The sequence below is a fragment of the Tamandua tetradactyla genome, chromosome 2, assembly GCF_023851605.1.
Source record: "Tamandua tetradactyla isolate mTamTet1 chromosome 2, mTamTet1.pri, whole genome shotgun sequence".
In the NCBI taxonomy this organism is placed as follows: Eukaryota; Metazoa; Chordata; class Mammalia; order Pilosa; family Myrmecophagidae; genus Tamandua; species Tamandua tetradactyla.
The window spans coordinates 131,325,227-131,348,690 of NC_135328.1; the positions used below are offsets into that span (position 1 = coordinate 131,325,227).

General features: G+C 45.9%; 1 protein-coding gene and 1 pseudogene across 1 annotated transcript; both read left to right on the plus strand.

The window, feature by feature from the left end:
* Positions 1 to 935: 935 nt before the first annotated feature.
* Positions 936 to 4,659, plus strand: LCN15 (lipocalin 15). Its single transcript, XM_077135691.1, has 7 exons — positions 936 to 1,096; positions 1,438 to 1,577; positions 1,649 to 1,719; positions 1,957 to 2,067; positions 2,631 to 2,732; positions 2,936 to 2,999; positions 4,552 to 4,659. Exons 1-6 carry the CDS (start codon positions 995 to 997, stop codon positions 2,968 to 2,970), a joined length of 561 nt encoding a protein of 186 aa, XP_076991806.1. The 5' UTR covers positions 936 to 994; the 3' UTR covers positions 2,971 to 2,999; positions 4,552 to 4,659.
* An 8,703-nt stretch (positions 4,660 to 13,362) lies between these two features.
* On the plus strand, positions 13,363 to 15,922 carry LOC143662194 (Na(+)/H(+) exchange regulatory cofactor NHE-RF3-like; annotated as a pseudogene).
* Positions 15,923 to 23,464: the final 7,542 nt, after the last annotated feature.

The window sequence follows — 23,464 nt, forward strand, 5'->3', positions numbered from 1 at the left end:
TTTTTCTGCATTTTCTCTAGCACTTGTTTCTCTCAGTTCATTTTAAAACAGTTTTACTCACACTTCATACAATCCAATCTAAGTTTATAGACAGCTTCTAAATGCCAGTCCTTAGCTGTGTTTTGCAAATTTTTTTCCTGGGAAAGCTTCACAGCTCTTCCTCAGGGACTTTGGGTGGGCTAGCAGGTGATACATGACTTCGGCTGTGTCCCTCCTGCCCTGCCGGGGACCCCGGCCCTGGCAGAGGTGTCTCGGGTGATATGCCTGAGAGCCTGCCTGTGCGGGAAGGCGGAGGGTGCCTGGAGAGCCTGGCCGCCTCATGCCACCTCCCTGGCGTCAGCACCCCCCACCCCCACTTATGCAACCAGTGATAAGGCTCTAATCCTCCTAAGTGCCAGCTCAGCGCCCCCCTCCTGGATGTGCCTGCTGGAGGCCCAGCTGTGGGGTGAAGGGCGGCCAGGTCTTACATCCGCCTGGTCTTAGCTGTACTGTCCCATGCTCTGTCCCCCAATGCAGAGCCGACCCAATGAGGGTGACAGGGAGCGAGGATGCAGCTGCTCAGAGACCTTGGCTGGGGGCCCAGTGGCCACACAAACCCAAGCCTGGCTGCTACCCCACAAGGGCCCCAGGGCTCCAACCTCCAGCCTGGCCATCCCCAGGAGAGAACAGAGGAGCTCAGGGTGCAAGCCCTGGTGGGTCACAAGAGTTGGGGGGCGGGTGTCTCTGCTGTGGCTCAGTAGCTGGCCATGCTGGGCCCCGTGACTGGTGATGGTCCTGGCACATGTTTAAACAACATTCTCACCCAGGTGAGTCAGGTGAGAGCCAGGCAGGCAGGAGCCGGCCAGGAAGTGACCCTTGCCAAACAATGGACAAAGGGGGGCCGGAGCTTCCTGGTGCCTGCCGCACCCCTGGCAAACCTGCTCCCTTGGCGAGCCTGTGGGTGGGCTGGGCTATAAAGCCAGGGCAGGCGCAGGGCTGGGGGCCAAGAGCAGGGATGGGGATGCTGTGTCCTCTGCTGGCCCTGAGCCTGGTGCTGCTCTGGGCCCCTGCGGCTCTGGCCGACGTCCTGGTGCAGCCCAACTTTGATGCCGAAAAGGTACCTGGGCCTGGGGCGGGGGAGCCAAGCCCCTGCAGGAAACAACATTGGCGATGACCACCCCCTCTCGTGTGGGGCTTGACCTATGCCCCCTGCTCGGTGAAGGCTCAGATCCACGCTCTGTTTAATCTTCAAATAATCCTGGGTGGGGGTAGTTCCCAGACCCATCTCATAACTGGGGGGACTGAGGCTCTCCGCCAGGGCGTGACCCACCCAAGGTGAGAGGCAGAACAGGGATTCCCGACCCCCTGGGCTCTCTGGAGACCCCTGGCTGTGTGACCCTTGACCCTGTCCCCCGGGTGCCGTGGGCCAGGCCTGCTTCTCAATGAGCTGCTGTCCAGTTCTCAGGCCTGTGGTATGTGGTCGCCATAGCCTCCAACTGCAAGGTCTTTCTGGGCCAAAAGGAACACCTGCTTATGTCCACCGTGGCCGTGCAGCCCACGGCGAATGGCAGCCTCCACTTCCACATGGAGGTTCCTTGGTGAGTCTCTGGGTGGCCGGGAGGAGCAAGGGGCGCGGGGCGGGCACAAGTGACCCGCGGTGCTGTCCTAGGGCCAATGGCTGTCACCAGCAGGAAGCCGAGTACCTGAAGGTGAGCTCCGAGGGGCACTTCCGCGCCCCAGGTAGGTGCCGCGCATCCTCCCCTGTGATGCCCGCCAGCGCCCTCTCCCCTGACCCTCGGCCCTCCCCTGGCACCGTCCCCCCTCTGCCCTCCCAGGGCCCCGCTCAGGGCTGGGCAGCAGGGCTGGGCAGGGGGCAGGTGGGTGGGGGTCGGGAACGAGTGGGGTGGGGGTCGGGGTGGGGGTGGGGGTCGTCTCGGTCGCCCCCTGCCCTCGCGGCTGCCCCCGTCTCCTCCGCAGACCTGGGTTACCTGGACGTGCGGGTGGTGGCCACGGACTACGGCTCCTTCGCCGTGATCTACATCTACAAGGAGCTGGAGGGGGTGCTCAGCACGATGGTGCAGCTCTACAGTGAGGGTCCCCCCAGACCACCCGCACCCCCGCCTCTGGACCCAGCCCTGCCCACACCCCCTAGAGGCCCCTCCCCAGCCAACTCTCCCCATGCTGGGCCTGGCAAGGACTTGTTCTTTGGCGGGTGGGGGGCAGGTGGGATGGCCCCCCCACTGCTAGAGGGGGTTTGAGGGGGGAGGGAGGTGAGCAGGGAGCACACCCCCGGCTGAGTCCCATCCCCCTGCTGGGGCCACTGGGCTTTCCTGCAGGGAAGGAGGGGCCTGGATGGGTCCGGGAGCTGCAGGGAGGGAGGGCGGCGGGGGCCTGGGGGTCACGGCCTTGGGGCCAGCAGCCAGGCCACTCCAGCCTTCAGAAAGCCTCCTGGGAACTGGCAAGGGGCACCCTTCTGGGCAGCTGCCATTCCATTCCTGTTAGGCGGGCAGCACCTTTGCACAGTGCCCAGTGTGCCCCCCCCACCTTGGGGGGCCCACCCTGCTGTTAGCGCCCAGGATGTGGAGTCAAGGGGAGGCCGGGGGAGCCCTGAGCTGCCAGCATCGGTCAGAGTGGCCCCTCCTCTGCCCTAGGCCGGGCCCAGGTGGTGAGCCCCAAGGCCATGGAGGCCTTCCGAGACTTCTATCCAACCCTGGAGCTCCCCCATGATATGGCGGTCGTGTTGCCCAAGTCAGGTACGCGGCCAGTCCCACTTCCCAGCCGGGTGTCATCCGCAGCTGCTCAGGCCCCCACCCCACTAAGTGGGAGGGCCCAGGTAGCTGGGGAAAGGGGCTCTGTGACCCTTGGTGCCCTGGCAGCCTCAGCGACTGGGGGCTGTGGGAAGGGCTGGGCAGCCCCGGCTGGATTGGCTGCTCATGGGCCTTCTCCCTCCCCACAGATGCCTGCTCCAAGGGGGCCCAGGAGACGCCCTGATCCTCCGGCGGTGTCTCGGCCTCTCTCAGGTGGGGCAGGGTGGGTCCTTCCCAGGCCCCTTCCCCTCTTCTGGGCTGCCCCTGGGGGCTTCCATCCCCATCCTTGCCTCCCTGGGACTCCCCTGTGCTCAGGTCCCAGCCTGGACAACACCTCCTCAGAGAAGCTTTCCCTGATTGCACCTCCCATCCCCCTCACCCCGCCGCCGGAGTCTGGCTCCTGGGCTGCTGTGCAAATGACCGCAAGTGGGGTGGCTTAAGACAGGAGGTGCGGATCCCTCATACTCCCTCCAAAACCCGCAGTGAGCCCTTCCTTGTCCCTGGTGCCTGGGCTGGTGGCTGCCACCCCCAGGGGGTACTGCCTCCTTCCTCACATGGTGCCCTGTCCCTTGAGGGCCTCTGTTCCATCTCCCTGCCCAGCTCTTTTAAGGATCCCTGTCGCTGGATTGGGGCCCACCCTAATCCTGGATGGTTTAGTCTCAAGGTCATTACTGATGACAAAGAGCCTATTTCCAAACAAGGGCACTTTCTGAGGTTCTGGGTGGACATGGAATTGGGGCTGGTGTCCCCTGTGCCCCCATAGCCTCCAGGCGCGAATGGCAGGAGGCCGACAGATGAGCTGAGGGCAGGGTGGGCAGCACCCCCCATTCTGGGGAGTGAGAGGATGTCCCACAGCTGGATGGTTACAGGGTCTTCCAGGCCAGGAGAGGTCCGGGACCCCACGGCAGGGCAGGATCTCAGGCAGACCCTCGCCCCAAAGCTCGACACTGGAACGCGACCAGGCACTGTCCTAGTTCTCAGTGAGGTACATGGGAACCCACTTAAGGCTATAAAGGGCTGATGAACCACGCTGACTGCTCAGTGCTGGAGCCTGCCGGCCGCCTTCCTCTGAGTTGCAGTTTGGGGACATCCGGGCTGTTCTAACTTCTCGTGGGTTTGAAGGCTGCAGGCACTTTGGTCTCCCTACACGGTGATGTTTCCTAAGCATGTAGGGCCAGTGTAGGGGGCAGAGAATGAGCACCCTGAACGCTGTACTGAAGTCCTGGAGTTCCCAGAGCAAAAGAACACAACCTGGTGGCTGAAATTACCATCTCCTGGAGGCCAAAAGTCCGACCTCAAGAATTTAGGGCCCACTACTGTGGCATCGTCTTAACTGATCACATCTGCAGAACAGCTATTTCCACATAAGGGCACATTCTTATGTGGAGAGTGGAGGTGGATTTTGGGGGTGCACTGTTTAGGCCCCTCCATACAAAGCGCTCAGCGGCTGTCAAGGGAGGTTCTGCCAGCTGGTGCTGGAGCTGCATTTCCCTGCCCTGTGGCCACCCCAAGGGTTGCCTTAAAAAGAAAGAGCTGAGCAAAATCCCTTCTTGGGGTTGGCGCAGGATTGGGGGACAGTAAGGGTGGGGGTTGGGTGTGGCGGCGGAGGGGCTGTGTTCACGTCTGCAGAGGATTTGGTGGCTGAATTAGCCCACATCTGCCTTGCGGGTATGGTGGGGCAAGGGGCTGGTGAGTCCGGTGGCCTGGGAAGTGTCTGCCTAGTGCGCGGCGGAGACAGGAACGGCAGCTTTTCCTGTCTGCGCAGGGCGAGCCCGGAGCCAAGAGAGTGGATCCTGAAGACTGGAGACCCCCGCCCGTCCCCCCACCGTCCATGTAACTTCTCCCAGGCTCCCCCACTTTCAGCCAATAAACATTCTGCAGCTAAGAGAGTCCTTGCTTCTTTGGAGACACTCCCTGTGGAGGGCAGGGGGTGGGGGGACAACCCCCCATCGTGGCCCCAGGATTCTCAGAGGGAGGTCCTGCTTGTGACCTCCCTGGGAGACCGAGGCACGGAAGCAGCCAGGGCTGAGGGGCGAATGCGGGGTCTCTAGTGAGCAGTGTTATGCAGTGGAGAGTCCGAAGCACCTATGAACTTGGTCCCTGGTCTTCTGGGGTTACAGTTGCCATAGCTTCCACCTCCTTGGTGCCAGGCCAGGTTCCCAAGAGCCCAGGGTGCTCCTGCTGCATGCACTTCAAAGGGCCGCGTGGGCTCAGCAGGAAGGCAGGGGAAGTCTTGGCTCAGGGCCAGACGCACTCAGCCCTGCCTCTGGGGGTGCCCTGTGGGGGCCCCTCATTTCCTGGCCCCCTCCGACAGTCCCCAACTGCCCCAGGCGGGGACTGCCGACCAGAGCCTCCTCCTTGGCTGACCGAGCCGTGAGCTCTTCCAGGTGTGGGGTTTTCAGGTGGGGGAACAGGAAGCTGATCCTTCGGTGGGGGTTGCTTTTTGCAGAGATAGCCCCTCTCGGCCACCTGGGGCCTCCCCATCGCTGCTCTGCGGCCCTGGGAGCCGTGGACCCCAGCCCCTTCTTGGCCACCACCCGGCCAGCCTGACTGGGGGGCAGCTCCCTGCCCAGTGCCCATCTCTGAGGCCCAAGAAGTGCCTGCCTAGGAAATGCAACTGTCACAGCTGAAGCTGGCAAGGGCCTGCTGCTCCGTGTTGTGTGTGTCTGAGTGTGTGTGTGTGCGTGTGTGTGTGTGTGTGCGCCCCGCATGGGAGGAGAAGAGACCAGGCTCAGACGGGCTCGGACAGGCTCGGACGGGCTCCAAGACAGGGCGTTCGCCCAGTGTCTGTGTTCAGGGCTCCTGCGGTTATGATGGTGGAGAACTCAGAGCTCAGGCAGGAGAGAGGGTACCCGGCAGCCCTCCCCCCCTCCCTAGCTTCGTCTTCGTGGGCCCTCCCCTCGCACCCCTCACCCTTTTAGGGGCAAAAGACCCTCCCTGCCTCTACCTTTGTGTATGCTGTTCCATCTCCCGGCAAGGTCCTTTCCTACCTTGTTCATCTTTCAAGAGACAGCCAGAGCCCTGTACCTTCGTGGGGGCCACACCCTCCGCGGAGCCCCGCCCCTCCGCGGAGCCCCGCCCCTCCGCGGAGCCCCGCCCCTCCGCGGAGCCCCGCCCCTCCGCGGAGCCCCGCCTCCTCTCTCGAGCCCCGCCTCCTCCCTGGAGCCCCGCCTCCTCCCTGGAGCCCCTCCCAGGGCGAGAACGCCCCCTCACTCCTTTCCTCTGCTCTGAACCCGGGCACCCAGTTTTCGGCAGGTGCGGGGCTGGCACAGGTGGACCCTCGTCGGGTAGGCTTAGTTGTTTGGAGACAGACAGAAGAGCTGCTCTGTGGGAAGCCCTGAGCCTGCGGGGCGACCCAGCAACCCCAGCCAGCCAGCCCCCACCTGGGCCGCAAGCCTGGTCTCACCGCCAGACGGTGCATTCCCGGCGGGCGTAGGCTGGGGGCTGTCCCACAGATGGCGTGAAATCAGTGGACATCTGTTGAGCAAGTTCTGCACAAAGAGATGTGCCAGGTGCTGTGGGGGCATACAGGAGAATAAAATACCTTTAACTTAAAAAAATAACTTACTGGGGCGGGCCATCGTGGCTCAGCAGGCAAGAATGCTTGCCTGCCATGCCAGAGGACCCGGGTTGGATTCCCGGTGCCTGCCCATGCAAAAAGAAAAAAAAAATTATTTCTTTTTATTGTGGCAAAATATCCATAAGATCATTTAAACCATTTGAAAGTGGACAATTCTGTTACATTAAGTACATTGACAAAACTGTGTGACTTTCACCACAATCCGTTTCCAGGCTGTTTTCACCATCCTAAACCTAAACTCACACTCAATTTAGCAATAACGCCCCATTTCCCCTTTCCCCCTCCCTGCTCACCTCCTGTTCTGCCCTCTGTCTCTACGACTTTGCTTATTCTAAGTATTTTATTTGAGAGACATCATGCAACATCTGTCCTTTGCTGTTTGGCTTATTTCACTCTGTATGATGCCTCCAAGTTTCACCCACGTTGTAGCCTGTTCCAGCAGGTCACTTCTTTTCATGGCTGAGTAATATCCCATGTATGGACAGACCCCGTTTTGTTTCTCCATCATCTGTCAACCGACACTTTCTTGGCAGCCACCTTTGGCAATTGAGAATAATGATGTGATGGGCATTGCTGTCCAAATATCTGTCCGAGTCCTGCTTTCTGTGCTTTTGTGTATATACCCAGGAGGAGAATTGCTGGGTCTTATGGTAATTCTATGTTTAACTGTCTGAGGAACTGCCAGACGTTTCCGTAGCACCGTTTTCCACTCCCACCAACAATGTACTAGGGTTCCTATTTCTCCACATCCTCCCCAAACTTATTTTCAGCTGTTTGAATCACAGCCATCCTAGTAGGTATAAAACGGCATCTCTTTTTGTTTTAATTTGCATTTATCTAATGGCTAATGATGTTGAGCATTTTTTCACGTACTTATTGGCTATTTGAATGTTGTCTTTGGGGAAATGTCTATTCAAATCCTTGGCTGATTTTTTAAAAAATGCAATTTTGTGGAGATATATTCAAACACCATATAATCTATCCAAAGTATACAACCAGTGGCTCGCAGTATCATCACATAGTTATGCATTGATCACCACAATCAATTTTAGAACATTTTCATTACTCAAAAAAATAAAATAAAATAAAACCCAAAACATCTCACACTTCTTATCCTCCTCTTCTTGTTATTGACCCCTAGCATTAGTATGGAATATTTGTTACTAATGATGAAAGAATATTACAATATTACTGTTAACCATAGTCCATAGTTTGCAATAGATGCATTTTCCCCCATATACCACTCTATTATTAACTCCTCGTAATAATGACATGCATTCATTTGTTCTATAACATGAAAGAAGTTTTTTTAAATTAATCATGGTCACCTATCCACCATGAGATTCACTGTTACATATTCCCATGCTTTAATCTCCAGCTTTCCTTCTAATGACATACATGACTCTAAACTTTCTCTTTCCAACACATTTGCTCACAATTCTGCACAGTTAATTAAGCTCACAATAATGTGCTACCATCACCTCTATCTATTTCCAAACATTTAAATTCAGCCTAGTTAAAAATTCTGTGCATATTAAGCATCTGTTCCTCCTTCTCTAGCCTTGTTCTATCTCCTGGTTATCTATATTCTAGACTTTATGCCCATGAGTTTACATATTGTAATGTTACACATTGTAATGTCTATCCACATCCTTGGCCCATTTTTAATTGATTTGCTTATATTTTTGTTGTTGAGTTGTAGGGGCTCTTTATATATTCTAGATATTAAACCCTTACCAGATATGCGGTTTCCGAATATGTTCTCCCATCCTGTAGGTTGTTTTTTCACTTTCTTAGTAATGTTCTTTGATGTACAAAAATGTTAAATTCCGATGAAGTCCATTTCTTATTTTTTCTTTTGTTATTCATGCTATTAGTCTAAAATCTAAAAATCTGTTGCTTACTAAAAGGCCTTGAATATATTTCCCTAGCTTTCTTGTAAGAGTCTTATAGGATTAGTTCTTATATTTAGGTCTTCGTTCTATATTTTGGTTTGCTAATGTTGCCAGAACACAATATACCGAAAATGGATTGGCTTTATAAAGGTGTGCTAGTTTGAAAGTCTTGTGTACTCCAGGAAAGCCATGTCCTTTAACCCTGATTCGATATTGCAGGGTGGAAACCCTTTTGACCAGATTATCTCCACAGAGATGTGACACACCCAAATGGGGGTGTGGCCTTTTGGTTAGATGGAGTCGTGACTCTGCCCACTCAAGGTGGGTCTTGATTAGTTTACTGGGGTTCTTTAAAAAGGGGAACTTTAAAAAAAATTTTTTTTTATTGTATAGTATAGCATATATACAAAGCAAAGAAATAAAAAGGCAATAGTTTTCAAAGCACTCTTCAAAAAATGGTTACAGGACAGATCCCAGAGTTTGTCATGGGCTACCATAGGATCCTCTCATATTTTTCCTTCTAGCTGCAATAGAATATAGGAGGCTAGAGGGCTTAAATACTTTTGTATCATCACAATCGACTTTTTTTTCCTTCTTTTTTTTTTTGTGAATGATAACATATATACAAAAAAGCTATAAATTTCCAAGCACAGCACCACAATTAGTTGTAGAATATATTTCAGACTTTGACATCGGTTACAATTTCACAATTTTAGGTTTTTACTTCTGGTTTCTCTAAAATACTGGAGACTAAAAGAGATATTAATTTAATGATTCAACATTAATATTCCTTTGTTAGGTTGTATCTTCTACATATAATTCCACCATCACCTTTGATATTTTCATCCCTCTTAAAAGGGGAAACATTTTGAAGTAACCTCAGATGCTTCAGAGCTGACAGAGACACGGATATTTGGAGATGCTTGGAGTGCCGACAGAGAGAGAGCAGATGCCTAGACACAGGTAGAGCCGGGCAGACGTCACCAAAGGGCCTTTCTATGAGATGTTAAGCAAGCCAGAACCCAGAGTTGTGTCCTGGAGAAGCTAGGTGAAGGCCAACAGATGCTTAGAGAGGAAATCACTGACATCAGAAGCTGGGAGTGACGGAACCAGGAACAAGGACCAGGAGTCATCAGCCACATGCCTTCCCAGATTGCCCTTCCTTGAGCCAAGGTATCTTTTTCTGGGTGCCTTAGTTAGGACTTATTGATGGCCTTAGAACTGTAAACTTGTAACTTAGTTAATTTCCTTTTTAAAAGCCATTCCATTTCTGGTATACTGCTTTCTGACAGCATTAGCACACTAATACAAAAGGGGACTTTTTAAGTTCCAAGTTTACAATTCCAAGGCCATGAAAATGTCCAAATTAAAGAATCAACAAGAGGATCCCTCCACTCAAGAAAGACCAATCGTGTCCAGGGTTTCTCTGTCACATGGGAAGGCACATGGCCATTTCTGCTGGCCCTTTACTCTCGGGTTTCATTGCTTTCAGCTCCTGGTTCCAGTGGCCTCCTCTCTGAGATTCTGTCTGTCTCCAAGCATCTCAAAACTGTGTCTGGTTTTATCTCTCTGCCCTCTGTGTCAGCTCTTTTATGCACTCCAGTATACTAACACTAAATACTAATACTAAAAACCCACTTTGAATGGGCAGGGTCACATCTCCATGAAACAACCTAATCAAAAGATCCCACTCACAATAAATCTTCATCCACAAGATTGGATTAAAAGAGCATAGCTTTTCTGAGGGTATACAACAGTTTCAAATTAGCACATTTTACTCCCTGGACCCAAAACAGACATGTTCTGTCATGGTCAGGTTCATGTGTCAATTTGGCCAAGTGGTGGTACCTGTTTGTCTGGTTGGGCAAATGCTGACCTGTCTGTTGCAATGAGGACATTTCATAGAATTAAATCATGATCACGTCAGCTGCATCCACAGCTGATTTCATTTGTAATCAGTCAAGGGCAGTGTCTTCTGCAATGAATGATGCTTAATCTAATCACTGGAAACCTTTTAAGGAGGATTCAGAAGAGACAGCCTCTCTTCCTGCTTTGGCTGGTGAGCCTCTCCTGTGGAGTTCATCCAGACCCTCCATCAGAATCATCGGCTTCACAGTCTGCCCTGGGGATTTTGGACTCTGCGTTCCCACGGTCACAGGAGACACTTTTATAAATTTTATGTTTGCGAGTGTTTCCTGTTGATTCTGTTTCTCTAGAGAACCCTAACTAATACAGTTCTTTCCATCTACAAAATACATTCATTTGATCACAGTACTGAAAACCTTAAACCATTCCAGTAACAGTACAAATACAATACAAAGTCAAAAACAGTACAAAATCTCATCAGTCAGTTACAGGCATGGTTTGTCCTATGGCAAAGTTCTCCTCTGGCTATGAACCTGTGCAACTCATAGCAGGTTATCTGCTGCCAATATACAAAAGGACGGACACCCATAGGATAAACATCACATTTCTGTAGGGGGAAATCGAAAGGAAAAGGTCACTGGACCCAAACATTTCTGAAAGTCAGCCCGGCAAACTCTATTAGATTTCAAAGTCTGAGAATCATTTATCGAATGACGTTTCCTCCTTGGGGCTTGAGAGAGTAGCAGTCCCACCCTTTCCAAGGGCTTACACAGAAGCTCTGTTCTCTCCAAACACTGGGATGAGGGTTTTAATGTATCAAAGCATTGGGAGGACCACCTTGTTCTCAGCCCCACTCTCTGCAAACATTTAGGTGGCACCAGACAACGTGCTCCACACCGTCAGAACAATGGGATGATCGCTGGGCTCCCCATTCCCCAGGGAATGTGCTCCACCCTCTCTGAGGCCGGAGGGGACAGCTTTTCCTAGCAATGAAGTGGAAAGCCTGCCCTCTGCTTCCAGGGTAAACTCATCCTCTCCACATGCATGGGTGCATCCCACTCTCCTGGCCTGAGATTCCTGCCTCTAGACCTTAGCTTCCATGGTTCTGCTTTTGAAGTCATTTTTCCTCCAATCAATCCATTTTCTGTCCAGATTGGCAATGGTCCCATTCATACAGGTATCACAAAAAGATGTGTTGACTTGGCAGGCAGCATACAGGGGTCAAGACCAAAAGACAATAGGACTTTCCACAAATCCTTTCTGGATAACTATCTCCAATCCTGGCTTTTTTTCTGAAATGGCTGACTAGTTCCATGTTTGGTTAAATCCTCACATGGGGCAATATTCTTTGGGGTCTAATTTTCCAAAAGTTCAGAATTTTCCGGACTGTCAGTTTTTGGTTTCTTTGTACCCAAAAGTTCAGTTCTCAGCTTATCTCTTTCCTGTGGTGTTCTACTACAAGCTGCAAGACTAAGCCAGGCTGCATTTTCCACATATAGTTTGGAAATTTCCTCAGCTAGATAGCCAAGCCCATTGCCTTCAAATTCTACCTTCCATCCAATAGCAGGACTCAATTTTGCCAAATTCTCTGCCACTTTAAAATAAGGATCACCTTTTCTCCAGTTCGCAGTGACACATTCATCATTTCTGTCTAGGGCCTTATGGGAAGAACTTTCAGCATCTTTATTTCTACCAACACTCTCTTCACAGCATTCTAGGTCTTTCCTCTCATGTTTCTCACAATTCTTCCAGAATCTTCCCATCATCCATTTTAAAAGCCTTTCCAACATGTTTTATATTTGCAAACTCAGCAGCACCCCACGTCTTTGGTACCAAAATCAGTTTTGGTTTGCTAAAGCTGCCAGAATGCAGTCAACCAGAAATGAATTGGCTTTTATAAAGGGGATTTATTAAGCTACAAGTTACATTTCTAAGGCTGTGAAAATGTCCAACTTAAGCCATCAACAGGAGGATACCTTCACTCAAGAAAAGCCAATTATGTCCAGGTTCCTGTGTCACATGGAAGGCACATGGTGACGTCTGCTGGTCCTTTGCTCCCAGGATTCACTGCTTCCAGTGGCCTTCTCTCTGAGCTTCTGTCTGTCTTGAGCATCTCCAGATGTCTGTGTCTGGTTTTATCTCAGTACCCTCTGTGTTGGCTCTTTGAAGGACTCCAGTAAATGAATTAAGACCCACCTTGAATGGGCAGGGTCACATTTCCATAGAAATGATATAATCAAAAGGGTCCACCCACAACTGGTTGGATCACATTCTCCATGGAATCAACGTAATCAAAAGACCCCACCCATCATAAGTCTGCACCGCAAGATTGGATTAAAAGAGCTTTTCTGGGGTACATAACAGTCTCAAACCAGCACAGTCTATGTTGAATTAATTTTTTATATGGTGAGAGATAGGGGTCCACTTTTTGCAAGTGAATTTCCAGTAGTCTCAGCACCATTTGGTGAAGAGACTTACAGGCATACCTCAGATATATTGTGGGTTGGTTCTAGACCACAATAGAGTGAATTTTGCAATAAAGTGAATACATATGATTTTTTTTTTTTTGGTTTTCCAGTGCATATGAAAGTTGTTTACATAATATCATAGTCTATTAAGTGTGAATAGCATGTGTCTAAAAAGCAAGGTACAAACCTTAATTTAAAAATACTTTATTGCTAAAAATGCTAACCTTGATCTGAGCCTTCAGTGAGTCGTAATGTTTTTGCTGGTGAGGATCTTGCCTTGATGTTGGTGGCTGCTGACCCTCAGGGTAGTGGCTGCTGAAGCTGGAGTGGCTGTGGCAATTTAATAAAATAAGACAAAATGAAGTCTGCCACATCATTTGACTCTTCCTTTCATGAAAGATTTCTCTGTAGCATGGGATGCTGTTTGACAGCATTTTACTCATGTAGAACCTCTTTCAAAATTGGAGTCAATCCTCTCAAACCCTACTACCGCTTTTTCAACTAAGTTGACATAATATTATAAATCCTTTGTTGGGACTCCACCACCCCCCCCCCCCAACGAGTGAGTAATGTACAGAGAAACGCGGAGCCAACCAACCTACCTCAATGCACTATCTACCATCAGACTCTGCCCTGGAGATAAAGGAGGGTAGGAGAAAAAACCCCAAACAAGGAGGGAAGAGGGAGAGTAAGTGAAGCTAATCTACAAAAGCAGAAAGATAGTTCCCAAATGAAGGGAGACGCTCCGCTCCCTTCCAGATCCAGAAATGGCCTCCACTTTCAAACCTCAACAGTGTAAGCTGTCCAAACAAGAAGGGCAAAGTCATGGCTCCTTCCTGCAAATTGAGGTCACTGATGGCCGAGTGGTCCAGGTGGTTGAGAAGTGTAGCCCAGCAGAGAAGGCTGGCCTCCAGAATGGAGACAGGGTTCTGAGGACCAATGGGGTCTTTGTGGACAAGAAAGAACACAAGCAGGTTGTGGATTTGGTCAGAAAGGGTGAACATCCGGTGACTTTCCTAGTTCTGGTTGAGAATTTCCATGAGAAAGCCATTAAAAAAATGAATGGACTTAAAGGAGTTGGGTCAAAGTCAGAAGGTGCCTGGTTTGAGTGACAAGGAACTGCCCCCCGTGGTGAATGGTGGACCGCAGACTTGGACCCAGCCTTGGCAGTGCTATCTGGAGAAGGAGGGGAACAACTACGGCTGCCCTCTGAGAACTGTTCACAGGAAATGGAAGTGTACATGACTGATATAATACCTCAAAGTGTGGACACAAAAGCTGGTATCCTAGCTGACTGAAGTGAATAGAGACAATGCAGAAAATGTCATCCATGGAAGTGGTTGAAAAGGTGAAACAGCCAGGAAGCCATGTGTTTCTGTTAATGGATAAGGAAACCGAAAGGTACCACAGTAAGCAGATGTGCTGGTTTGAATCTGTGGTGGACCCCAGAAAAGCCATGTCCTTTGGTCCTCATTCAATATTGCTGGGTGGGAGTATTTTGATTGTTTCCATGAAGATGTGATCCACCCAAGTGTGGGTGGTAACTTTTGATTAGATGATTTCCAGGGAGGTGTGTTTCCACCCACTGAAAGTGGAGTTGCCGGAATCCTTTAAAAGAGGAAACATTTTGGAGAGAGTTCCTTTTGGTAGAGCCACGTGAAAGCCAGCAGATGCCATCATGTTTGCCATGTGGCCTTCCAGCTGAGAGAGAAACATTGAATGTCGTCGGCCTTCTTGAACCAAGGTATCTTTCCCTGGATGCCTTACATTGGACATTTCTATAGACTTGTTTTAATTGGGACATTTTCTTGGCCTTAGAACCATGAACTATCAACTTATTAAATTCCCCTTGTTAAAAGCCATTCCATTTTTGGTATATTGCATTCCGGCAGCTAACAAACTAGAACAGCAGGAGATAAAATTCAAGAGAGAAACAGCCAGTTTGAAACTGCTACCCTACAAGCCCCTGGTGTGGAGATGAAGAAGGGAAGCAGTGGCTATGGATTTTTTTTTTTTTTTACATGGTCAGGTGCCAGGAATCGAACCCGGGTCCTCTGGCATGGCAGGCAAGCGTTCTTGCCTGCTGAGCCACCGTGGCCCGCGTGGCTACGGATTTTACCTGAAAGCAGGCCCAGAACAGAAAGGTCAAATCATCAAGGACATAGATTCTGGAAGCTAGCAGAGGAGGCTAGCTGGGAGAACAATGACCCCATGCCAGTGGAAGTCTGTGGAAGCCCTTGGCCAGGACAGTGTGGTGGAAATAATTAGGTTAGGTGGAGCTCAGACTTTACTGTTGGATACCTCCAACAAAGAGATGGACAACATGTATAGTTGGCTCATTTTTCTCCATTTCTCTACTACCAAAATCAAGAATTTCCCAATGGTTCTGTCAAGGAGGCTCCTGCTCCTGCTTCTCTGGTGGTCTCAAGTCCAGATACGACAGAGGAAGTAGGAGATTGGAAGCCTACGCTCTGCAGGCTGGTTAAAGGTGAAAATGGTTATGGCTTTCACTTAAATGAAATTCAAGGATCTGCCAGGCTTATTCTTCAAAGAGGTGCCGTAGGGCAGCCCTGCCGGTCTGGCTGGGTCAGAAGGTAAGCATATCATCACTGAAGTGACTGGGGTAAATATGCTGGATGAACCTTATGCGAAGCTGGTGGACAGGACCCAGAGCAGTGAGAAGAAGGTTGTACTCTTGATCTATGGGAAGAGGTCTATGAATATTCCCAGGCTAAGAAAATCCCTATTGTTTCCTCCATGGCAGATCCATTGGATGAGCCCCTGGAATCCAAAAAAGGAGCATTGGCAGAGTCAGAGCATGACTCATTGCATTAGTTAGGGTTCTCTAGAGAAACAGAATCAACAGGGAACACTTGCAAATATAATATTTATAAAAGTGTCTCACATGACCGTGGGAACACAGAGTCCAAAACCTGCAGGGCAGGCTGTGAAGCTGACAATTCTGATGGAGGGTCTGGACGAACTCCACAGGAGAGGCTCACCAGCCGAAGCAGGAATGGAATCTGTCTCTTCTGAATCCTCCTTAAAAGGCTTCCCGTGATTGATTACGCATCACTCATTGCAGAAGACACTCCCCTTTGGCTGATTACAAATGGAATCAGCTGTAGATGTAGCTGACATGATCATGATTTAATTCTATGAAATGTCCTCATTGCAACAGATAGGCCAGCAGTTGCCCAACCAGACAAACAGGTACCACCACTTGGGCAAGTTGACACATGAACCTAACCATGACACTCATGTACTGCAAAAGAATGAGCCCACAGTACAGTCTCTTTTTCTTCTTCCAAGTCTGAAGATACATAGATGTGATGAGAACAAATAATGACTTTGGCTGGTAGTTGTTTCTGGATATTTACTAGGAATCCTTTCTCAAGGCATGAGCTGCCATCCATTTACTGACCCTGCTAGAGAAGAACTCTGGAAACCAGTTCATCATGTGTGATTGTCTTCCATTGTCATAGGAGCAGCTATAGCAGATGGCTTATTTATGGTGCTTTACTTAGAAAAAGCTAAGACCAGAGCTAACTTCTTTTCATGTGATCTATTTCAAGCTTCAATTTAACTACATTTCCTTGTATGGTTATAACTCTTACTGCCATAGGGTCCGTAAACACCAAAGATGATTTATCAATCAGTATAAGTGAGAGCTGATAATTAAAGTACCTGAGCAGATGACACTATTCAAATTATGCTTTTGTAAGAATGTTGTGGCTGCTAGAACAAATAGCATTAAAAATGGGAAAAAATGCAAATGGCCCCACATTGTGGGGGCCTTTCACCTTTCTCACCTCTGTCTTTGTGAGAGTGCCTGCATGTCCTCTCACATGTGTGTTCAATAAATTTTCTGCCTGCTTATTCTAAAATAAATGAATAGATAAATCCTTTGTTGTCATTTCAACAATGTTCACGCATCTTCACCAGGTATAGATTCCATCTCAAGAATCTATTCTCTTTGCTCATCCATAAGAAACAACTCCTCATCCATTAAAGTTTTATCATGAGATTGCAGCAATTGTCACATCTTCAGGCTCCATGTTTAGTTCTTTTGTTATTTCTAACATCTGCAGTTACTTCCTCCACTGAAGATTTGAGCCCCTCAAAGTCACCCATGAGGGTTGGAATCAACTTCTTCCAAGCTCTAGTTAATGTTGATATTTTGACCTGCTTCCAAGAATCATAGATGTTCTTAATGGTATCTAGAATGGTTAATCCTTTCCAGAAGGTTTTCAATTTACTTTGCCCAGATCCATCAGAGGAATCGCTATTCATGGTAGCTTTAGCCTTACAATATGTATTTCTCAAATAGTAAGATTTGAAAGTCGAAATGGCTCCTTGATTCATGGATGCCCAGAATGGATGTTGTGTTAGCAGGCATGAAAACAACATTAATCTCATTGTACATACCCATTACAGCTCTTGTGTGCCCAGGTATGTTGTCAAAAGACAGTAATATTTTTTTAACTTTTTAAATGGTATAATATAAAATATATACAATGCAAAGAAAGAAAAAAACAATAGCTATCAAAGCACTCTTCAACAAGTAGTTACAGGACAGATCCCAGAGTTTGTCATGGGCTACTATATGATCCTCTCAGATTTTTCCTTCTAGCTTCACCAGAACATTGGAAGCTAGAAGGAAAAATTATTTTTTTATCATCACAATTGACTTTCTTTGTGAAAAATAATGTACATACAAAAGAGCAGTAAATTTCAAAGCACAGCACAACCATTAGTTGTAGAATAGACTTCAGAGATTGGTATGGGTTACAATTCCACAATTTTAGGTTTTTACTTTTAGCTACACTAAGATACAGGAGACTAAAATAAATATCAATATAATGATTTAGCAATCATACTTGTTTGTTAAACCCTACCTTCTCTGTATAACTCAACCATCACTTTTGATCTTTCTATCCCACTCTTTAGGAATATTTGGGCTATGCCCATTCTAACTTTTTCATGCTGGAAAGGGTGTCAATAATATGGAGTAGGGAGATGGAATTAGCTGATGTTTTGGAGAGGCTGGGCCGTCTAGGTTTCAGGACTTATCTGGTCCAGACACCCAATTAGAGATTGGTAGGTTTCTGGAAAGTTACCCTAGTACATGGAACCCTTGTAGAATCGTATATATTGCCCTAAGTGTGCTTTAGAATTGGCTGGAATGGTTTTTGTTGGGGTTTGGCAAGTTATGATAGGTAGTAATGTCTAACTGAAGTTGTGTAAAAGTGACCTCCAGAGTAGCCTCTTGACTCTATTTGAACTCTCAGTCACTGATACCTTATTTGTTACACTTCTTTCCCCCCTTTTGGTCAGGATGGCATTGTTGATCCCGTGGTGCCAAGGCCAGATTCAAAGCTGGGAGTCCTCTCCCATGCCACCAGGAAGACTTTCACCCATGGATGTCATGCCCCACGTAGTGGAGAGGGCAATGATTTCACTTGCAGAGTTGGGCTTAGAGAGAGTGAGGCCACATCTGAGCAACAAAAGAGGTCTTCCAGAAGTAACTCTTAGGCATACCTGTAGGTAGGCTAAGCTTCTCTGTTACATACTGTATTAGTTAGGGTTCTCTAGAGAAACAGAATCAACAGGGAACACTTGAAAATATACTATTTATAAAAGTGTCTCACGTGACTGCAGGAATGCAGAGTCCAAAATCCACAGGGCAGGCTGTGAAGCCGACGACTCCGATGGATGGTCTGGATGAACTCCACAGGAGAGGCTCACCAGCCAAAGCAGGAATGGAACCTATCTCCTCTGAGTTCTCCCTAAAAGGCTTCCTGTGATTAGATTAAGCATCACTTATTGTAGAAGACACTCCCCTTTGACTGATTACAAATGGAATCAGCTGTGGATGTAGCTGACGTGATCATGATCTAATTCTATGAAATGTCCTCATTGCAACAGACAGGCCAGCACTTGCCCAACCAGATAAACAGGTACCACAACCTGGCCAAGTTGACACATGTCCCTGACCATGACACATACATAAGCTTCACAAGAGCAGGCCTCAAGATCAAGGGCTTGGCCTATTGATTTGTGTGTCCCTAATGTTTGACACACTATCAGGGGTTTCCCCTGTGTTAAAGTTTAATAGTCAATATTTTTCCTCTCAACCCTCAAGGGATTTTGCCAATACTTTTAGATTATCTGAATAAGCAGTAATATTTTAAAAGGAATCTCTTTTCCTGAGTAGTAGGTCTCAACCCAGTGAGCTTAAAATATTCAGCCAAACATGTTGTAAACACATGTGCTGTCATCTTGGCTTTTTTGCTCCATTTAGATAATACAGGCTGAGTAGATTTAGCGTAATTTTGAAGGGCTGTAGGATTTTTGGAATGGTAAATGAGCATTGGCTTAAACTTGAAGTCACCAGCTGCATTAGTCCCTAACTGAGACTCAGCTTGTCCTTTGAACCAGGTATTAACTTCTCCTCTCAAGCTATGTAGGTCCTAGATGGCATTTTCTTCCAATATAAGGCTGTTTAATCTACATTTGAAAATCTATTATTTAGTGTAATGACCTGCATCACTTATTTTCTACTGCAACTTCTACACTAACAACTCGCTGCTTCACCTTGTACTTTTATGTTATGGAGGTGGCTTATTTTCTTAAACCTCATGAACCAACCCCTGCTAGCATCAAACTTTTCTCCTGAAGCTTCTTCACCTCTCAGCCTTTGTATGTTGTCTCTTAATTTCTTGATAATTTCTTAAAAGTTCCTAGTTTTGATGAAGTCACATTTGTCTACTTTTTTCTTTCGTTGCTTCTGCTTTTGGTGTAAAATCCAAAAATCCATTACCTAGTACAAGGTCCTGAAGATATTTCCCTATGTTTTCTTGAAAGAATTTTATATTATAAACTCTTACATTTAAGTCTTTGATCCATTTTGAATTAATTTTTGTATATATGGGAGGTAAAGGCCCATATTCTTTCCCTTGCATGGGGATTTCCAGTTGTCCCATCACCATTTTTTGAAGAGATTATTCTTTCCCCCATTCAATGGACTTGGAACCCTTGTAGAAAACAACTGGCCATAGATGTATGGCTTTAACTCAGGACTCAATTCTATTCCATTGGCCTGTATGTCTATCTTTATGCCAATACAATACTGCTTTAATGACTGGACCTTTGTAGTAAATTTTGAAATCAGGAGATAGGAATCCTCTAATTTTGTTCTTTTGCAAGGTTGTTTTGGCTCTGCAGGTTCCCTTGCAATTCCATATGAACTTGCAGATTGGATTTCCCATTACTGTAAAAAAGGCTGCTGGAATTTTGATAGAGATTCCATTGAATTTGTAGCTCAAGACAGTATTGACATCCTAACAGAACAATATTAACCTTTCAATCCATGAACATGGCATATTTTTTTTCCATTTTATTTAGGTCTTCTTTAATTTCTGAAAGTAATGTTTTGTAGTTTTCAGTGTACAAATTGGTCACCTCTTTGGTTAATTTATTCCTAAAGTATTTTATTCTTTTAGATGCTATTGCTAATGGAATTATTTTCTTGATTTCTTCTTCAGATGATTCATTACTGGTGTATAGAAATCCAACTGACTTCTGTGTGTTTATCTTGTATCCTGCTACTTTGCTGAATTGATTTATTAGTTCTAGTAGCTTTCTTATGAATTTCCTGAGATTTTCTATTTATAGCATTATACCATCGATGAATATGGATAATTTGACTCCTTCCAGTCCAATTTGCATGCCCTTATTTCTTTCTCTTGCCTGATTGCTCTGGCTAGAATATTCAAAGCAATGTTGAAGAACAGTGGTGACAGAGGGCATCCTTGTCTTGTTCCTGATCTTAGGTGGAAAGTTTTCAGACTCTCACCATTGAATATGATATTTACTGTGAGTTTTTCATAAGTACCCTTTATCACATTGAGCAGTTCCCTTCTATTCCTAGTTTTCTGGCTGTTTTCAACATTAAAGGATGTTGGATTTTGTCAAGTGTCTTTTCAACATCAATTGAAATGATCATGTGTTTTTTTTCCTTTCCTTCTATTAATGTGGTTATTACATTGATGGATTTTCTTATGTTGAATGATACTGGAATTCCTGGAATAAATCTAGGAATTCCTTGGTCATGTTGCATAATCCTTTTAATAAATTCAGTTCTCCAGAATTTTGTTGAGGATTTTTGCATCTATATTCATATCTGGCAAAACATGTATTTTTTATCTGGCTTTGGTATAATGGTAATACTGGCCCCATGAAATGAGTTAGGAAGTATTACCTCTTATATTGTGTTTGGAAGAATTTGAGAAGGATTGGTGTTAAATCTTCTTCTAATATTTGGTAGAATTCTACCATTAAACCATCTAGTTCTGGATTTTTTATTGTTGTTAGGGGGTTTTTGATTACCGATTCAATATCTTTACTTGTTATAGGTCTATTGAGCTTTTCTATTTCTTCTTGCATCAGATTAGGTAATTTTTATGTTTCTAGGAATTTGTCAATCTCATTCAGGTTTTCTAATTTGTTGGTATATGATTGTTCATAGCACCATCTTATTATCCTTTTTATTTTTGTAAGTTTGGTGGTAATTCCTCCATTTCATTTCTGATTTTAATTACTTGTGTTTTCTCCCTCTTTTTCTTTTTCAGCCTGGCCAAAGATTTGTTGATTTTATTGATCTTTTGAAGAAATCAACTTTTGGTTTTGTTGAGTCTATTTATTGTTTTTCTATTCTCTATTTCACTGATCTTTGCTCTACTGCTTACTATTTCCTTCCTTCTATTAGCTTTGGGTTTTATTTGCTCTTCTTGTTCTGGTTTGTTTAGGTGTGAAATTAGGTTGATGATCTGTGATCTTTCTTCTTTCTTTCTTTTTCTCTTTCTTCTTTCTTAGTGTAGGTATGTAGGGCTGTTTCCCTCTGAGCACTGTCCTCACTGCCTCCCATAAGTTTTTGTATGTTCTGCTTTTGGTTTCATTTGTCCCCAGATATTTCCTAATTTCTCTCGTGGTTTCTTCTTTGACCCCTTGGTTGTTCAATAGTGTGTCATTTAATTCCCACATATTTAAAAATTTTTCCAGTTTTCCTTCTGTTATTGATGTTTCATTCCATTCTGGTCTGAGAACGACTTCAATATTTTCAAATTTACTAAGATTTGATTTGTGGTCCAACGTATGGTCTACCCTGGAAGATGTTCCACACACTCGAGAAGAATGTGTGTTCTGCAGTTATTGGGTGCAGTGTTCTGTGTGTGTCCATTAGGTGTAATTGTTAATAGTGCTGTTCAAGACCTCTATTTCTTTTTGCTCTTCTGCTTAAGTTTTCTATCAATTATTGAAAGTGGTGTACTGAAGTCTCCAATTATTATTGTAGAACATTCTATTTCTCCCTCAAGTCTGTCAATTTTTGCTTCATGCATCTTGGGGCTCTGTTGTGAACTTGCATATATTCTTATCATCAGCATATCTTCTTGCTGGATTGAACCTTTTATCACTATGAAATATCCTTCTTTGTATCTCATTATCTTTGTTGCCCTCTGTCTATTATTGATTGCCAACTTCATTCCTTTATGATCTGAGAAATTGTTTTGTATGATTCCAGTCTTTTTAAATTAATCGAGACTTGCTTTGTCTCCCAGCATATGGTGTATCCTTGAGAATGACCCATAAGCATTTGAGAAAAACATGTATCCTGCTGTTGTGGGGTATAATGTTCTATAAATGTCTGTTAAGTCTCGCACATTTATCGTATTATTCATATTCTCTGTTTCTTTATTGATCCTCTGTCTAGATGTTCTGTCCATTGATGACAGTGGGGAATTGAAGTCTCCAACTATTATGGTAGATGTGTCTGTTTCTCTTTTCAGTGTTTGCCTCATGTATTTTGGAACATTCTGGCTTGGTGCATAAATATTTATGATTGTTATATCTTCTTGTTGAATTGTTACTTTTACTAATACATAGTGTAATTTTTGTCTCTTTCAACTGTTTTACATTTGAAGTCTAATTTGTTGGATATCAGGATAGCTACTCTCATTCTTTTCCAGTTGTTATTTGCATGGAATATCTTTTCCCAACTTTTCACTTTCAACCTATGTTTATCCTTGGGTCTAAGATGTATTTTCTGTAGACAGCATGTAGATGGGTCCTGTTTTTTTAAATCCATTCTGCCAGTCTATAGCTTTTGATTGGGGAATTTAATCCCATTAATATTTAGTGTTATTACTCTATGGGCAGTACTTTCTTCTACCATTTTGCCTTTTGGGTTTTATATGTCATATCAAATTTTCCTTCTTTTTACCTTTACTCATAGTCTTCCTTTCTACACTCTTCTCCACACCTCTCTCTCCTGTCTTTTCATATCTGTCTCTAGAGCTCCCTTTGTATTTCTTGCAGTGGCTATAGGATTCTTGATTGACATTTTTTTCCCTAAGGACTTTAAACATGTCATCCCACCATGTTCTGGCCTCCATCGTTTCTGATGATACACCTGCTGTTAATTTTGTTGTGGATCCCTTGTATGCAATAAGTTGCTTCTCTCTTGCTGCTTTCAAAATCCTCTCTTTGCCTTGGTATTTAAACAGTTTGCTATAATGTGTGTTGGTGTAGTTCTCTTTGAGTCTGTTCTGCTTGGAGTTTGTTGAGCTTCCTGGATGTGTCTATTCATGTCTTTCATCAGATCTGGGAAGGTTTTGGCCATTATTTATTCAAATGCTTTTCTGCCTCTCTCTCTCTTTGTCCTTCTGGGGCTCCAATGATGCATATGTTGGTATGCTTGATGGTGTCCTATTGTTCCTTAGACTCTGTTCTTTTTTCTTCATCATTTTTTTTCCTGCTCCTCAAACTGTATATTTTCAATTATCTGTTCTTCAAGTTAACTGATCTTTT

Excerpts from the sequence above, each read along its gene's own strand:
- LCN15 (XM_077135691.1), top strand. The coding sequence starts at position 995 with ATGGGGATGCTGTGTCCTCTGCTGGCCCTGAGCCTGGTGCTGCTCTGG. Across the intron at positions 1,097-1,437 it reads CCAACTTTGATGCCGAAAAG|TTCTCAGGCCTGTGGTATGT; the intron begins GTACCTGGGCCT and ends GCTGCTGTCCAG. Across the intron at positions 1,578-1,648 it reads TTCCACATGGAGGTTCCTTG|GGCCAATGGCTGTCACCAGC; the intron begins GTGAGTCTCTGG and ends GTGCTGTCCTAG.